This window comes from Odontomachus brunneus, unplaced genomic scaffold (genome assembly GCF_010583005.1).
Source record: "Odontomachus brunneus isolate Ranch 3 - 2012 unplaced genomic scaffold, Obru_v1 Obru_scaffold_039, whole genome shotgun sequence".
Lineage (NCBI taxonomy): Eukaryota > Metazoa > Arthropoda > Insecta > Hymenoptera > Formicidae > Odontomachus > Odontomachus brunneus.
The window spans coordinates 1,058,654-1,074,583 of NW_022639489.1; the positions used below are offsets into that span (position 1 = coordinate 1,058,654).

The 15,930-nt window shown below is 40.8% G+C and overlaps 1 protein-coding gene across 7 annotated transcripts in view; it reads right to left on the reverse strand.

The window, feature by feature from the left end:
- The window catches only part of LOC116844079, a 189,503-nt gene that overhangs the window by 107,723 nt on the left and 65,850 nt on the right, over positions 1-15,930 (reverse strand). For all 7 annotated transcript variants that reach the window (XM_032815197.1, XM_032815200.1, XM_032815199.1 and 4 more), the window contains exon 3: positions 5,325-5,500. In XM_032815197.1, coding sequence (XP_032671088.1) covers positions 5,325-5,500 — 176 coding nt within the window. The remainder of the gene's footprint in view (positions 1-5,324; positions 5,501-15,930) is intronic.

Here is a 15,930-nt window from a genome sequence, read left to right on the forward strand (position 1 = left end):
TTTTCATAAGCGTTTCATATTCAAAATTTTTGACTTTTTTCAATTTTTTTAGGTTCAATTACGAATTATGGGTATAAATAATAAGAATTTTTTCGCTGCCTGTTATAGGATCAATATCACGGACGCCATTTGTCCAGCAGCTGAGCAACTCGCACGCGTACCTGCCAAATGGGATGCTTCATATGTCCGCCATTTTTAAATATTTTTGGAAAAAAAAATACGTATGGACAGTCCAAAACATATATAAATAAATGTTTAAGTTTGAAAAATATAGAAAAATTCTTTCTCCTACAAAAAAATTCTTGAAAATAGCTTATTTTTCCTCGTTCTAATTGGATTTCCCCCCTTAACACGCGAGCCGGCTCCAGCTGAAATAAATGCGACTAGCCTCTCGCAATTATTTTGTTCTTAAACTCCATTTGATTTTCCGACGTAACTCGAGGAAAATCGCCGTAATCGACGCGTCGCCACTGACCGTCCGTGCGTAGATCGATATTTAATTAAAAGGGGATTGCCCGGGGAAAAAAAAAAGGAAACATCCGTAAGTAGAAGGAAGAAAAATGTGGAAAAGATTGGAAAAACCTGCTGGACGCGGACTAAAAATGCATCCGGCTAAAAATTTCTCCGAGAAAATGCGCGCCGAGCAATTCTGTATCTCAGCTATTAAAGAAATCTATATATTTCCAATAAAACCTATGTTAGAGACACTTTTGAAATGTTGCGCCTCGAAACGCACTTGACTCGACTATCAATTTCACATTTAAACTTTTGCAGTCGAATAGTTAGGTAAAAAAGTACCATTCCTGGAACTAGTCCTGGACATTCTTATTATTTGAGAGTCTTTAATACGAATATGTTTAAGCTTTCAACATGGAATGTATGCATACACTCAATACTTGTATACAGAGTGTCCCAGAACAATCTTCGAAGCTCTTGTGCGAAAGTATAGGTATAGTGCAGATTGAGGTAAACATCCGTTCTGTGATATTTGTAATAATTATCGAGATATTAATTAAAGAAGATTTGTGAATAATCACGGGAGGTATGACAGTGACGAGATCTACCATCGTGTGCTTGTACATTAAGTCAAACTGAACAAAAGAACCTTTTTTTCTAATAACTTTGTAGATTTGTAGTTATTGATTAGATAACATTAATATATTATTGCGAGCAATCATCCGCTAATCTTCTTTAATTAATAATTAAGAATCTACAAAGTTATTAGAGAGAAGGGGGAAAAGAGGATTTTTTTGTTCAGTTTGATCTGATGTACAAGCACACGATGACAGCCAGTAACTCTCAGTAGTTATACGCAATGGTATTTAGTGGCTTTATATGTTTCTTTTCCCTCCGTTTCTTAGTTGTGCAAATACGAATCCATAAAGATAAAAATTAAAAATATTATTCATTGAGAGACGCAACTGACAAGTAAACCTACCTAAAAGTTGCACTCCGATTTCTTTCTAATTTAGCACAAATGTAAAAGTACAAAAAATATTTAAATCATATTTTTTCATTTTGGCCCACTTTGAGTTTCATGGGCTGTTTATAGCTTTTTAATGTTCTCACTCCTATCATCAACAAGTACAACAAAAATGCATAAGAAATAAAATTGAATACAAGATATAGGCGTTTTTGGTTTGCTGATGTTATGATTGTTACGAATATGAAATCAAATGTGTAAAATTATTTGTATAAATAATAAAATGTTTAAATAAAACATGTAAAAAGTTGAAAAAAATTATTTATACAAATAATTTCTCGGTTTGGCCGAGATTCGAACCATTTTTGACTAATTTAGCACAGATTTGAAATATTTCGGTTGAAATCTCGGCGAAAGAAATTTAGAATGATTCGTGTCTCAGCTGTGTCGATTTTATAAATATTTTAATGAAAATTGCCGGATTTCTCTCGGTTTGGCCGAGATTCGAGATATTTTTTACTAATTTAGCGTAGATTTAAAATATTTCGGTTGGAATCCCGGCTAAAGACATTTAAAATGGTTCGTATCTCAGCTATGCCGATTTTGTTAAAATTATTTAACTATATTGTGTTCAATTTTATTTCTTATGTATTTTTATTGTACTTGTTGATGATAGAAATGAGAACATTAAAAAGTTATAAACTGCCCGTGAAATTAAAAAGAAATCGGCGTGTATCTTTTGGGTAAGTTTTCTTGTGAGAAAAAAAGAGATTGTTTACAGAACAGAAATGATTCAGTTTCAAGTGATAACGGCAGCCAGTATGAGGCAAAGATTAAAGATTAAGATTAACAGTAGTGTACCACTGATGTTTCATAGAAGTACCTGTGAAAAAGTATTCTCCGATTACTTACATCATTTATTATAACATTAGAAAGCTACCAGTCGGCGATTTAGGTACGTTGCACCTTCTCCCAACGATTCCGGAATTATCAGTAACATCAATTCGACAGAACTTCTCGCGTTGTCGACAAAATACACAGGGGAGCGGGAGGGAGGGGAGAAGAATCGCCACGGAGCAGTCGTGCTAACATCCGCTTTATCGGGACATAAATCAAGCGTCGTAAAAGCGTCGGCGGGCGGACAATTACACTCATCAATTCCGGATGTTTCTTTTCTCGAGCGCGAGGACGAAAAAACTAGACGAAGCCCCGCTACAAAAACCGCATCCATCCACCAGTTGCATACGCTTACCGCCGGCCGGCCTGGCCGACCGATAACAATAAAGCTCTCGCGTAGAACGGGGAAGAAAGCCGTCCGAGGCGGAAGCTCGGGAAAATTCGGAAAAGCGGGAAAGTGGGTCGCGAAAATTGGACGGGCGTGTCGAAAAATTGCGTTCTCCCGCGAGGGAGAATGCATCGCGTGCAGCGCGACGCCTGCCAGGAATGATTCCCGGGTTGGCGCGCCAAGTGCCCTTTAATCCAACGGGTGTCCGAGACGCGACCGGCAATAAATGCTGAATGTGGGGCGCGCGACGAGAGGGTGATCATCGCGCGGCGTCGCCGTCGCCATCGTCAATCGCGACTGAGCGACCTGCAAATTCTCATGCACGCTTCGATCGTTCCGCAAAATCGCGCGCTACAAAACCACCCGACCGACCGACCGACTAGACAGCCAGCCGAGACCGCAGCTCTTCGCGGCAGACGCAAGAATTTCCGAAAGATTCTATTTGCGCGTGCTCCGCGAAGCGAAGAATTTCGGGGAAAGGGCGAGGCAAGTTATAAAGTGTTCGTGCTTCGATGTAAACGCTTTAGGAATTTCCAGTTTTCCCCTTGCATTCCGCGAAAATTCGCGAGTTCTCCACTCGCCCTTTACTTCCGCCGCATGATCGCACTTTACCCCATCTCTCTCTCTCTCCCTCCCTCCCCCCTTTCTCTCTCTCTCTTTCTCTCTCTCTTTCTCTCTCTTTTATTCATTATTTTTCTACTCATTCATTTCAGAATTTCTATTTATTATTACTAGAACGTGGATATCAATTAATTACAACTAATTAATTTGAATTTTATATTTATGAATAGTTCTTGTCAAGATCTATAGATTAACATCTATAACATTGTGTTTATTCTCATCTTTTCTGACACCCCGATGGTTCGCTGTCTCCTAATCTTCATTGTTATTAATTTCATTTAATATTGTATTATTCGATATTATTATAAGATATTTTTATATTGCATCCTCTTTTTGCGCTCAAGAAGACAGACTCCCAGAACACTAAATAAACAATGCTTTCTCTCTCACTCTTTCTCCCTATCTTTCTTTCTCTCGACGTTTCTGATATTTTTAACAGTTGCTCAACTTACCAAGCTTTGTATCGCCTTAAATAAGTCGCCAGTTAATTTCCTCGACTTCTGAGATTAATTCGGCACGTTGAAAGAGAGAGAAAGAGAGAAAGAGAGAGAGAGAGCTCTCTCGCAAACCAAGAAACAGTCTCGTAAATCTGAACATATCAATTTGTATGGTTGAGTACATAAAGCGACACGCATCGGCAAATTTAGGTCGGCGATATTTCATTATAAATTCGCGCGGCGCATGGAAAATATCCCGCTATACGACAAATGCTTGCAAATGGAACGAGGAGAGAGCAAAAGCGAGAGAGAAAGAGAGAGAGACACGTTGCTGAAGAAAAGCTTCGCTAAGGCGATCATACGTCTTCGTTAAATCTATGCCGCGCTTAGTCAACGCCGCGAGATACGCATCGGGGAGATTTCGTCTTCGAAGGAAACACCGACGTCTGTGTCCTCGTGATAGATCGTCGCAGACACGGCATCCCTTCTACGCGCCATGACGCGCCCCGCGCGCCACCCCCTGCGTCTACATTTACGTGTGTATGGGCAACGCTCTAATCGCGGCCGCGATATTTATTGGCGGGCTGCTATTACGGAAGCGACAATTTGTCATGCCGCTGTATTAATTACACAAGCTCCCTTGTATAGATAAGGGCGCTGCAGGGAGGGCCATAACGTTGTTAGCGTCGTGAGGCAACCTGTTTGAATCGCAACCGTCTCCGGTAAATTTTCAGATTAATTGCCGGTCGAGAGCCGGTCCGGTGTTTGTTTGCAATTAATATCGATATACGTACGTATTCGCGCGCGCGCACGTTATACTCGTTAATTGTTCAAGGCTGATAGGTTTCCATGGATATTGATAAACGAAATCTCCGCGTATTTCAAATAGTTCCATTTATTGCAAACTACGGTACCGCCATTCCTTCGAACGAACGCATTAAAAGTACGGATTTCGTTTAACATATACGCACACAGCGTCCACGTACTATCCACATACTTTGGTGCAACATTATTTTAACAATTTAAGTAATTTCGTAGGTACGTATGCGCGCGCGGAAATTTAATTCTCTTTATGGATTGAAATGTTTAATTATACAATTATGCGTCGTATAATAACAGCCGTGAAAAAGTCGTTTTTCGTGTGAATTTAATATTTTGATTATAATTCTGTACATATCATCGCAACAGAGAGAAGCTCTCTCCATGACTGAACACAGGAATTATTACACGTGTTCTTAAACCACGAGTCTCTCGTCAATATTGTATCGCCAATTGATATAATTACGTACGCGAAGAGCAATGTTGAATTATTACGACAAAATTTTAAAATTTCAAAGTTGCAACTTGTCAGGTAACTGATTGTTGCGACTGATTGCATAAACATGATAGAGGAATCTTCTTTTATGTACTTACTAACCCTTTGTACATTTTTTTTTTCTAGTGAATATAATTTTGTGGAACTTGTTACTCGGGGGAGTTTTTTCGCTCGGGATTACTACGATCAAAGTTTGCGGCGAGTCATGATGGAGGGGAATAAGTAAGATACGAAGGGACTTACTACTTTGTCGCCCAAGTTTCGCACGCGGCACGGCAGATACGCGGTCTGCCCTACGAACGCACTGACGTTCGCTGCTGTCGCCTCGAAAACGGGCAAATCTTCCGGCAGGTCATTATTGGCGTCGTTTATACGTCGCTGCATGCCTTCCTTGGATGTTTCGCGCACGTGCGCTGGAGCTAAAAAGAAACAAGACAGAGACAGTAAAAGAGAAAGAGAGAGAGAGAGAGAGAGAGAGAGAGAGAGAGAGAGAGAGAGAAACCGTGACATACATAGAGTACAAGCATTTTTGCACTGTGCGACCGTACGAGTGGAGGCACGAATAAATGTCTAACTCGATCGCGCGTAACGCGAGACGACGATAAATACGATTTGAAAAGAGCACGCCCGCTCGCGTCGCTTGCGATTTAATCACGTATCTCTGTATCGCGGCGGCGGCATGGGGAGCGTGTTCTATCTTCCGTGAAACTTGTACACGCGAACTCTGGACAGAGGGAATCAGCACTCGCCGCGACGACGACGTCTCCCGCGAGAGCGCAACTACGAGTCTGCCGTTCGCGCGCGCTGGATGTACTACTTACAAGACACCAAGGATCCAAGTGCATTATAACCGGCAGGTAGCACGAACTGGCGCCAGCACGAGCGAACTCAGCTCATTTCTTAAGCATAATACGCTCTTCGACGTTTCGGCGGAATATCTTATAGAACATCGTTATGCACTTTGCTTCATTGTATATGCTCGTTTGTACCTCCATGGAATTTCCCTGCCCTTCCCAGCCCTCCCGGCTAGAACAGCCCTTTGCTCGTCATGCTCTATGAAGAATAATCCGCCGTACTTTAGCAACAATGCATGCCCGCGTCTTCGTAATGGCGAAAGACATTACACGAGTGCGGCAAATGACGTGTCTTTTATCGAGAACGCGCGCGCGCGACAGCTCACAGTTTTATTCGCAAAATTTTCACAGGTGTATAAAAGATAATAAAAAAAAAGGGAGAGAGAGATAACGAAAGCTGATTCATATTTAACCGATAACGCAATTTGATTGGCTCACCTGTAGAATCGATCGACTTTTTACAATAAAAGAGATTGTTTCGGTATTTGCAAAACTTGTTTTGATAAATTGGATTAGAGGCTTATGCACTTTTATTACGGCCACTCGTGTTCGCGCTCATACGTTTTAATTCTTTTGACGTGCAACTGCATTTCAGGCATGGTCGTGGAAAATGGAACTGGATACATCTGGAAAACCGAAAAAGGAAGAGATATCTTTCGTTCCTTCTGCGAGAAGCTATTTGTTCTCTTCCGTTTCATCTTTGCGCGCATTGACCTTTTATAGGGGCAAACTATTTTTAGAGGTGATAATATCTATTACAAGTTTATGTAACATATCTAGATACATCACAAATGTGTGAAATATAAGACACCTTACAATACTTTTTATGACTATTGCTTGGCAAAAAATTCGGGACTGTTTCATGAGAATGAATTTCATGAGAATCGGGGGTAAACCCGGATAAACGCTCGACCTTGTGGTAGGGCGCGAGTTGATATTTTGTGTACGATACGTATTAACCCCGAAATTAAAACTTTCTGAACCAGTCACAGTGCAATTTGCGGAGCGATCGTGCGCAAGTTACGGAGTAAGGGTTGCGTTCTCTCCTTAAGTCTGATTCACATATTCGCATGAATTTGCTTCACGTATGCGAATAGCGGTGGGATAAATTCGATTCGCATACATTCCCCTCGCTCGCAGCGCATCAAATTTATTTCAAATATGCGTGTCACGTAACCCAGTGACACGTGCTATAGAGGTCGCGCGAAAGCCAAACTTTCAACCGATTTCGGTCTCGTGAAATTATGAAGTGTACATTATTCGTAAATTGATGTAACCGCGAATGTCATTTCACAATAATCACGGGGTAGTGGGATTTTAGTGCAATTTCATGTAGTATCTGCCAATACACCAAGTGTTCATTTTAAATGTCCTTTATTCCAACTGCATGAATTCCCCAACATCTTCCGTAATCTTGCGGAATTTTTATCCATTGCAGCCGAATCTTTTCACCTGGATAAAGTAAAGTAACCAAATATCCTCGATCGGATATCCAATTTCTAAAAATCGAACGTCTCTTTCTTGGCTTATATGTAATTCTATCATCTCTCGGGAAAAATATTCCCATTGTATTCGTTGCTGCAGTTGCAAACCCCCGATTTTCATAAAATTTATTCTCATGAAACAGTCCCGAATTTTTTGCCAAGCAATAGTCATAAAAAGTATCGTAAGGTGTCTTATATTTCACGCATTTGTCATGTATCTAAGTATTATGTAAACTTGCAATAGATATTACCACCTCTAAAAAAAATGTGCCTCTATAAAAGGTCAATGCCTGTCGTGGCTTTTCGATCTGTCCCTTATCTGAACACGTGTTACGTAAACTCTTGAAGCTTCTCCTATGGAACATCATTCAAATGGCTGCCGGTCTATAGTCGGATCGTTCTCTCGTTAGTATAGCTTCGGAACGGTTAGATACTCTCCATCATCATCAATCATCATCAGACGAACGAACGACGACTCATTGGCGGCTGACAGGGATTGATCCGAAGGGAAAGTTCGTAATAGAAGCCGGCTGGCTGGCTGACTGACTGCGGGGTCGCTAATACACAGAAGAAAACCGTGCGATGTAAACGGTGGGTTCCCGCTCTGTCCCCCTCTCTGGAATTAATTTCAACAATTTTTGCCCTTTCCCTTCTCATTTATTTCCATCTGTCGATTATTATAGCTCGACGATACCGCGGCCGTGCCATTCAACGCGATGTCCCCGCTCGCGAGTAAAAAAAAATACGCGCGACCCAAAAAGACAAACGCCTGCCAATCATCGCGTATCGCCCTCTTTTTGACCCTCGAGCGCGTGCAATCTGATAAATTTAATTGGATGAACCTGCGTGCGCCACGAGGGTAAATCCATGGTGCGCGTGGAGAGGATTGCGAGGGGCTCGAAACGCGGGCGGCTATCGAATTATCAAACGAATCTGCCCAGAACAACCCGCTGACATCGTAACTCGCCGAGCAGACCGTTTCGCATAAACAATACCCTACCCAAAAGCCAGCGGTATCCTCTTTCAATCTCACCGCATATGATGGCTCGACGGCCGTTCTCGCATGCGATCTTCACCCACCCTCAGTGAGGGTATTCGAGGCTCCCGCCCGAAAGCTGATCGCTTCGAATATCGTGATACAATGCGCGCGCGCGCGCGCGCATACGTGTGTGCGTGCACGCGTGACAAATAAGCGCGATAATAGTTTACGGAGAAAAACGAAAAAGGGGAGAGATCGTGACTGCATCGCGGAAAATGAGTCGCCCAAAGCTCTCGCGCGTCTATCGCGATCGTCCGCTTAACGATCGCGCGACGACGCGACGACACATCGATACAGCCGCAATTCGGGAGATAATATTGACGTAATTTATATGAACATCTTCGTTTGGTTTGCTCGAAAGTCAAGAGTAAATATTAGTCTGGTTCCATCACTACCTCTCTCTACGTCCCTCTTCTGGCGCGCAGATAACGCCCGTATACATATATTCACTCCGCTAGCGTTATACAAATGACCAACACTCCAGCACTTTACGCCCTGGTAACACGGGTAAGCCCTGCCACCGTTCCTGATAACTCCAGATTAATTGACAAAAAGCCACCGTCGCAAATAAGGATGATGTACATTAAATCTCCCCGCCTCGCTATTATCGCCGCACCATTTCCGGCGGCCCTACCAGCGCGCATAAATAAGAGCAAAAGATTAAATTAACTTTCAAATGCGAAAAAAGCGTACTTTTCGCGAACGCAACATCGCGCTCCGCAAACGAATCGATTCCAGCCAGACTCAAACAGACTTTTATGATTATCACGACACGAGACAATCGATAATGGAAACTCTACAATTCTTTTAACTACATTTATAAGGCAGATATATAATATTGAGTTAATTATCATATATTAATGCAATTTTAAAATTTTTTTACGTAAATTTTTTGTTATATTGTTGCAACAATAAATTCGTCAAGATTTATATTCGGATTTTCATGTTATATTTTGTATGACATATGGAGCAAATTTTGACCGTTCTTCTCATATTTTTATTTCGTCATCCTCTATGTGATAAATATTAAAGATAAATATGAGCCACTCGTAAAGGACACAACTTTTATAAATCGATTAGTACAATTGTCGTCAAATTTACTAGTCGAAGTAAAAGTTGCATTCCTTCATATGGCACTCATACTTATCACACATACGAAATGATGAAATGGAAATACGAAAAATATGTTTACAAAACAATACGTTACGTATAATATATTTAGATAGACTTATATAGTCACCACGACAATTCTTTTAATTACTTTTTTAATTCTTTTAATTCTTTTAATTGAGGAAGGGAATATACATCGAATTAATTTAATTAAACTAACATTACACAATAATGAAAATTTGTTGTAACATTGGTGCAGCAGCAAATCCATTAAAAGTTACACTTGGAATTTTATATCATATTTTATGACAAAAATAAATTCGAGTAAATTTTCTTTTCATATTTTCGTTTGACTACTTTAAGTGATAAATAACTCACACAAGGGACGTAACCTTTATAAATCGACCGGTAAAAGCTGCCAAATTTACATGCACCTGTCTATCTGGGTAATATGCAAATCCGAGTGTAACTTTTAGTAAATTGGTTGCTGTATCAAAGTAGCAAAAATTTACATTATAGTATCAATTTCATGATTAATTTAATACAGTGCCGCATAAATGTATGTATTTAAAAAAATGTAAAACTTTCATCATCGATCGACTCACGTCGTGATAACCATGAAAGTCTATCTCCGAGTGGTCGATTCAAAATTTATAATAATAAAATTACAATAAAGAAATATTAAAGATTTGACGGAAATAAAAATAAATCCATGACACAAATCGAACACGTTGGAAGACATAACGCTACTTGATCCACACATAACACAAGATTAGCGAAATAAATTAAAAATGAAAGACTATCTCGCAGCTTAGGTCGCCTCGCGCTATACGTAAATATACTGTTTTCTCACGTCTGACTATATAATCGCTGTTTCCACTGGTCGCACGCCGTCGCAGGCGCCACCTCTGCAGCCGCCCTTGCAACTCTCACAGCCAGCCACCTTTGCGCTCACCACGTTTTTATCCCCCGCAGGACTTCTTTGTCCAAGAGCTCCGTAATATTATAAACCGCGCGCGCAAATGTGCCGTAAACCAAGATTGCCGCTTCCCTCCATCACCATCGTCGTCTCTGCGGCGGAGAATGTTTTACTTTCCCGGATTGTCGGAGGGTGGGTCGTTTAGAAGAACCGGAAAAGGACGGAAAGTGCCCACATGTGAGTCTAGTCCTCGTTTTCATCGGCACTAAAAGCGTCTGGCCATGCCAGACGAGTTATGTCGCACGCGATGCCTGTAAATTCAAACGGCGATAGGCAAAGGGGGGGAGGAGCGGAAGAGGGATGCTCTGATGCGCTCATAATTAAACGCTTTAAACATTTTAAACGCGTCCGCGCTTTTTATGCGCCTCGCCTCGTATTTGTGAGTCGTGCTCGTGGTTTGGCCATATTGTAATTTAATGACTAGCGCTTCAATGCGCAAACAGGCGCGATAAGGCTCGGGGAACGTATTGTGCACGATTGCGACGTACATTTTTACGCTGCTTAATAGGCGAAAGCGCATAATATACGGCGCGCATCGAGGCTTCGTTTTTACGATTAATACCGCGGCGCGGACAGTTAATTCTTTCGCGGCTCGGCTTTATGCGTCGATACGAAGCTCGTTCCTCTCTCTGCGCCAGATATATTACCGGAGTGTGTCCATGTGTGTGTGTGCGGTGTGTTAAATAAACCAAGAAGATTCCCGGAAGAAAAAAAATGGAAAAAGAGACCGAAGCATCGTGGAGAATTAAAGCGAAATCGTATATTACGTCTACGGTTGCGCGGGGAGTTTCAAAAGAGTAGCGAATTGTTTTCTTAACAAATCGATACGACTATCCAAACAAACTTTCATGATTATCACAACGTGAAATTATCGATCAAAAGCGATTGCAGAAGTGATGGGAGCTCTGCATTCTTTTTTAATTACATTCATGAGACTAAGGTACTATATTGAATTAATAATGAAATTTACGCCATACAATAAGGTCAATTTTTCGTTATACTGATGCAGCTACAAAATTACTAAATAGTTACACTCAGATTTGCATAGATGTACGTAAATGCAACAGTAACTTTACTAATAGTGAACAGACATTTCAGAAATAAGTCTCAAATAGTGTCGAGCTACCGTTACATTTTACAAGGCCATTAGAAGCCAATTACAGGATTCAGTTTAAATTGTTATTACAGGAAGATAATAATGTCTCACGCTATATCTCGCACACATCAGGATCTTTTTCTGTCATAACGTTGGGCAATTTTATTCATCGTTTGACCGAGACTGCATCTCGTTTTATTCTAAATTAAATAAAAAATTCCCCATTTCCCCATTATTGCATGACATTTTAGCAATTTTCTGCTCGCGTATTAGTGTTACGAAAAAAAAAAAAATTGCTAAAATGTCGTGCAATAATGGGAAATGGAAAATTGTTAATTCTATTTAGAATAAAACGGGATACTCTCGATCAAACGATGGTTAAAATTGTCCAACGTACGTTATGATAGAAAAAGATTCTGGTGCGAGATACATCGTGAGACATAATTATCCTCTCATAATGAAAATTTAATCACGCAAACCAAGTCCTGTCTCCTATTAACCGTAAAACGGTAGTTGATTTGTAAAGGTTATATTTTTGTTATGAATGATTAATATCACTCATATTTGTCATATAAAGTACTCAGATAGACTTCATGATTATCAAGACGTGAGACATTCGATGATGAAAACTTTAGTTTTCTTAATTACATTCATAAAGCAAATCTTGAATTAATCGTGAAATTTATATGCAATAATATAAATGTCTTTGTTACATTGATGCAGAAACAAATTTACTGAGAGTGACACTCAGATTAGCGTATTATATTTTAAACGACATCTTTTGTCTTGAACAAATCATACCTTTTTCGCATTTCCTTCGTATCTCTATTTCGTCACGCTGTGTGATAAATTTGAGCGTCATATGAACTGTTCATAAGAGACGCAATCTTTACAGATCGACTATTGAAATTGCTGCCAAGATCACATACACCGTCTGTGTCTGGGTGCGCTCGCTATTGCAGAAAATCGACGCGATTTTGTGTTTTGTCCAAAAGGCGATAAGCGTGCAAGATGGGAAATCGCTATCTCCCGAGACAATACATTTCCGTAAACTCTCGTGTGAAGTCACAATTACTATAGAAGAGTAACATAACGTCCCGCAAATTGCTACGCGCTAAATCTTCTTGGACTACTTCCTCCCAGAATCCCACCTTCCTCACGAAGTTCCTAATTCGCGTGTTCGAGGGACCGACATTTTTATTTCTCCGGAGCATTATCTCGGTTTTCCTCTGACATATTTCTTCCCGACGCGCTTCTCTCGTGGTCGGTTTCTTAACGCGCCGCGCGGATGACGCGCGAAATTTTACGCCCACATACGCGCAAACGAAAATAAATTTCGATTCGACTAACGGAGTGAGTTTTATTTCTGAGAATACACATATACGCCACCTTCGTACACGCCACTTGGAAGAGAATTCCGTCATTTTGTCCGTATAAAAGCCAATCTCGATTTAAGAACCATATTGTTTTTTTTTTTTTTTGAAAATCCAACTCACGCCAATTTTACGTGTTTTTTCTATAAATGTACCATCGCTCTTGGCGAATTTAATGCTTTCCTGAAAATGAATTCGAAAAACAGGAATCCGAACGACGGGAAAATTTTTTTCCATTAACTTCAATAAGATCATTTTTACAGTATGCATATGTATATTCGGAATTAATGGGACTTTATGTATGAGCAAAAGTTATGCGCGCGTACGCACCGTACAAATAATAGCGTAGATCGGATTATACGAGCAAAATCGCAGAAATTGCATCGTAATGATATCCAAGCATTACTGCAATGATGTAAGGCACTTCACAAACCCGGTTTGTAGGTATTAAACAGAAATGGCGATTACATGTATTTAAATGTAATTATCCCTATATCTACTTCTTGATGCGCGCGACTATTATCCTTTCAAATATTACAGCCAAGTACGTTACGACGGAAGTTGCGGATTCTCTCTCTCGCGCGCACACACACATACACACGCACATATAAATGCATGTACACAGTCGCTAACACCAATCAACAGTTATCTATAATGCTAGAAACTCTACATTTACTGTTTCCCTCCTCGCTTGTAATGTGAGAAATGCGTGCTCGCTATCACATTGAGCCAGAAGAACACTCGGATAGACTTTGACGATTATCATGACGTGGGACAATCGATAGTGAAAATCATACAATTCTTTTAATCAAATTTATGAAGTAAATATACTGCGTATTGAATTGATTAATTATTAAATTTACATCACACGATAATGTTATCTTTTTTATTGTATTGATAACTGCGAATTTACTGAAAGTTCCAAATTTTCACATCACATTTTAAATGACTATCAGATTAACGCCCAAAAGAGAGCTCTCGCTCTCTTTTGCCGTATTATTCAAATATTCGACTGTATCGAAAATTTCACAAACATTACAGGTATCTTTTTGAGAAAGAGCTGAAAGCAATTATGCATATGAGAGCTTTTAAAAATGCTTTCATGCTTCAACGACACGATCGCACGAGGGAGCACACGGCCACTTTGAAATCGTAACTTACATATATTACCCTTATTATCTGCAATACAATCAGAACGAGGCAACGAATGCCGCCCAGTATTTCACGTCCAACCGTATCATAATGCATACATTCAGACGAACGTAAGTACGAACGGCGGACGGGACGCTCTCCATGTTTCATCCAAAATGCGCTTAGATAAACACGCACGCAAACAGCACACTCGGTGGAGAACGAATCTCCGGTTACGAACGAAAAACAAAAAAAAAAAAAAGAGGGAGGGAGAGAGAAGAGCAGAGAACGAGAGGAAAGAGGAGGGAAAAAAACGACAAGGAAAACGAAAAACAAGACAGAACGAGAAGAAAGGAGGGAAGAAAGGGAAGGGACACGGCAAACAAGAGAACTGCGTAACTCTGAAATTATCCAGTGACACGTTGACACAGTGGCGCACTGCTACGCAGCCCTTCCGCCCACCACGCACACCACGTCGCCACTCGAAGGTCCGCCTACGATGTGGCGACTGGCAGCATGACCGCAGTTTACGAGCATTGCGGCGAAAATATACGATCCTCCCGGCGGTCTAGCGCGACCGTAAACTTTCGTCCTCATTGTTTCGGGCGGGAAAGGCAGAAAAGGCCGCCGCGGGCGAGCCGGTTCAAGGGGCGCGCGCCCCATACGCGACGCGCGAGATTAACGAGCAGATTATTTCATAGTTTCACGGGCAGGCCCGCGTGAAATGATACAGGCCGAATTCAACGGCAGCATTCGACCACGCTGTAATACACGTCAGGAACTCAGGAAGAGGAATCTGCCGAATTGGGGTGCCTGGACGCAATTAACGAGCGTCGACTGCCCGCCAGGTGGGGAGAGCTAATTTTGCTTGGGTCCATCTCGTGGGAGTCGTGAGAGGCACCGTGAGAAGGACATGACATTCGCATTATATAGGGTGTCCGTCTCTGATGATGACATATAAAACTCTCTCGTGTAGATTTGGTCAAACTGAACGGGAACTTCGCCATCCGCCATCTTGCAAGCAGTCACGTGAAATGTTGAATTATTAATTTATAGAAGACTGAATGATTGCGTGGGATACGATGCAAGCTGTGACGGTAAGTATGATTTGTAAGTAATGTAGGGAAGACCGATTGGCTACCGGGGTAAATTGATTACTTCTACTGTTCTTTAACAGATTTCATAATCAAGCAAGCAAGGATTTCAAAGCCATGTTTAAAAATCTTGCTTTACTTAATTCACTAACTTATTAGAAAATAGCGGACATAATCAGTTTTGCCAACCGAAATAAATAAAAAATTCTCTATCATTTCGCAAATAACTATATAGATTTTTTTGAGTTATTGATTAAAGAAGATCGACGAGTAATCACGTACGATCGCTCGCCAATCTTCTTTAATTAATCACTGAACAATCTACATGGTTGTTTGCAAAATAGTAGAGAAATTTTGTGTTCAGACCTAATCTACACGTACACGGGAGTTTTATGTGTATCGTCAGACGTCCTGTACATGTGTAATCTGATATATGTGGAAGACGAATAGTTATGTGAATATACAGGGTGTTCGGAAAGTACCGGGACGCCCGACTATCAGGAAAAATATAAGTTTTACAAAAAAATGTTTCAGACAAAAGTTGTGTCGTTTAAAAAGATGTATTTACTGATCGCATCAGTTTGACCTTGGGTTGCGTAGCGAAGGTCAGGTCAAGGTCACATTAATTTTTTTAAATGGAACACCCCATTTTTCATTGCATATTCTTATAGCACATCTCGAGAGCTTTC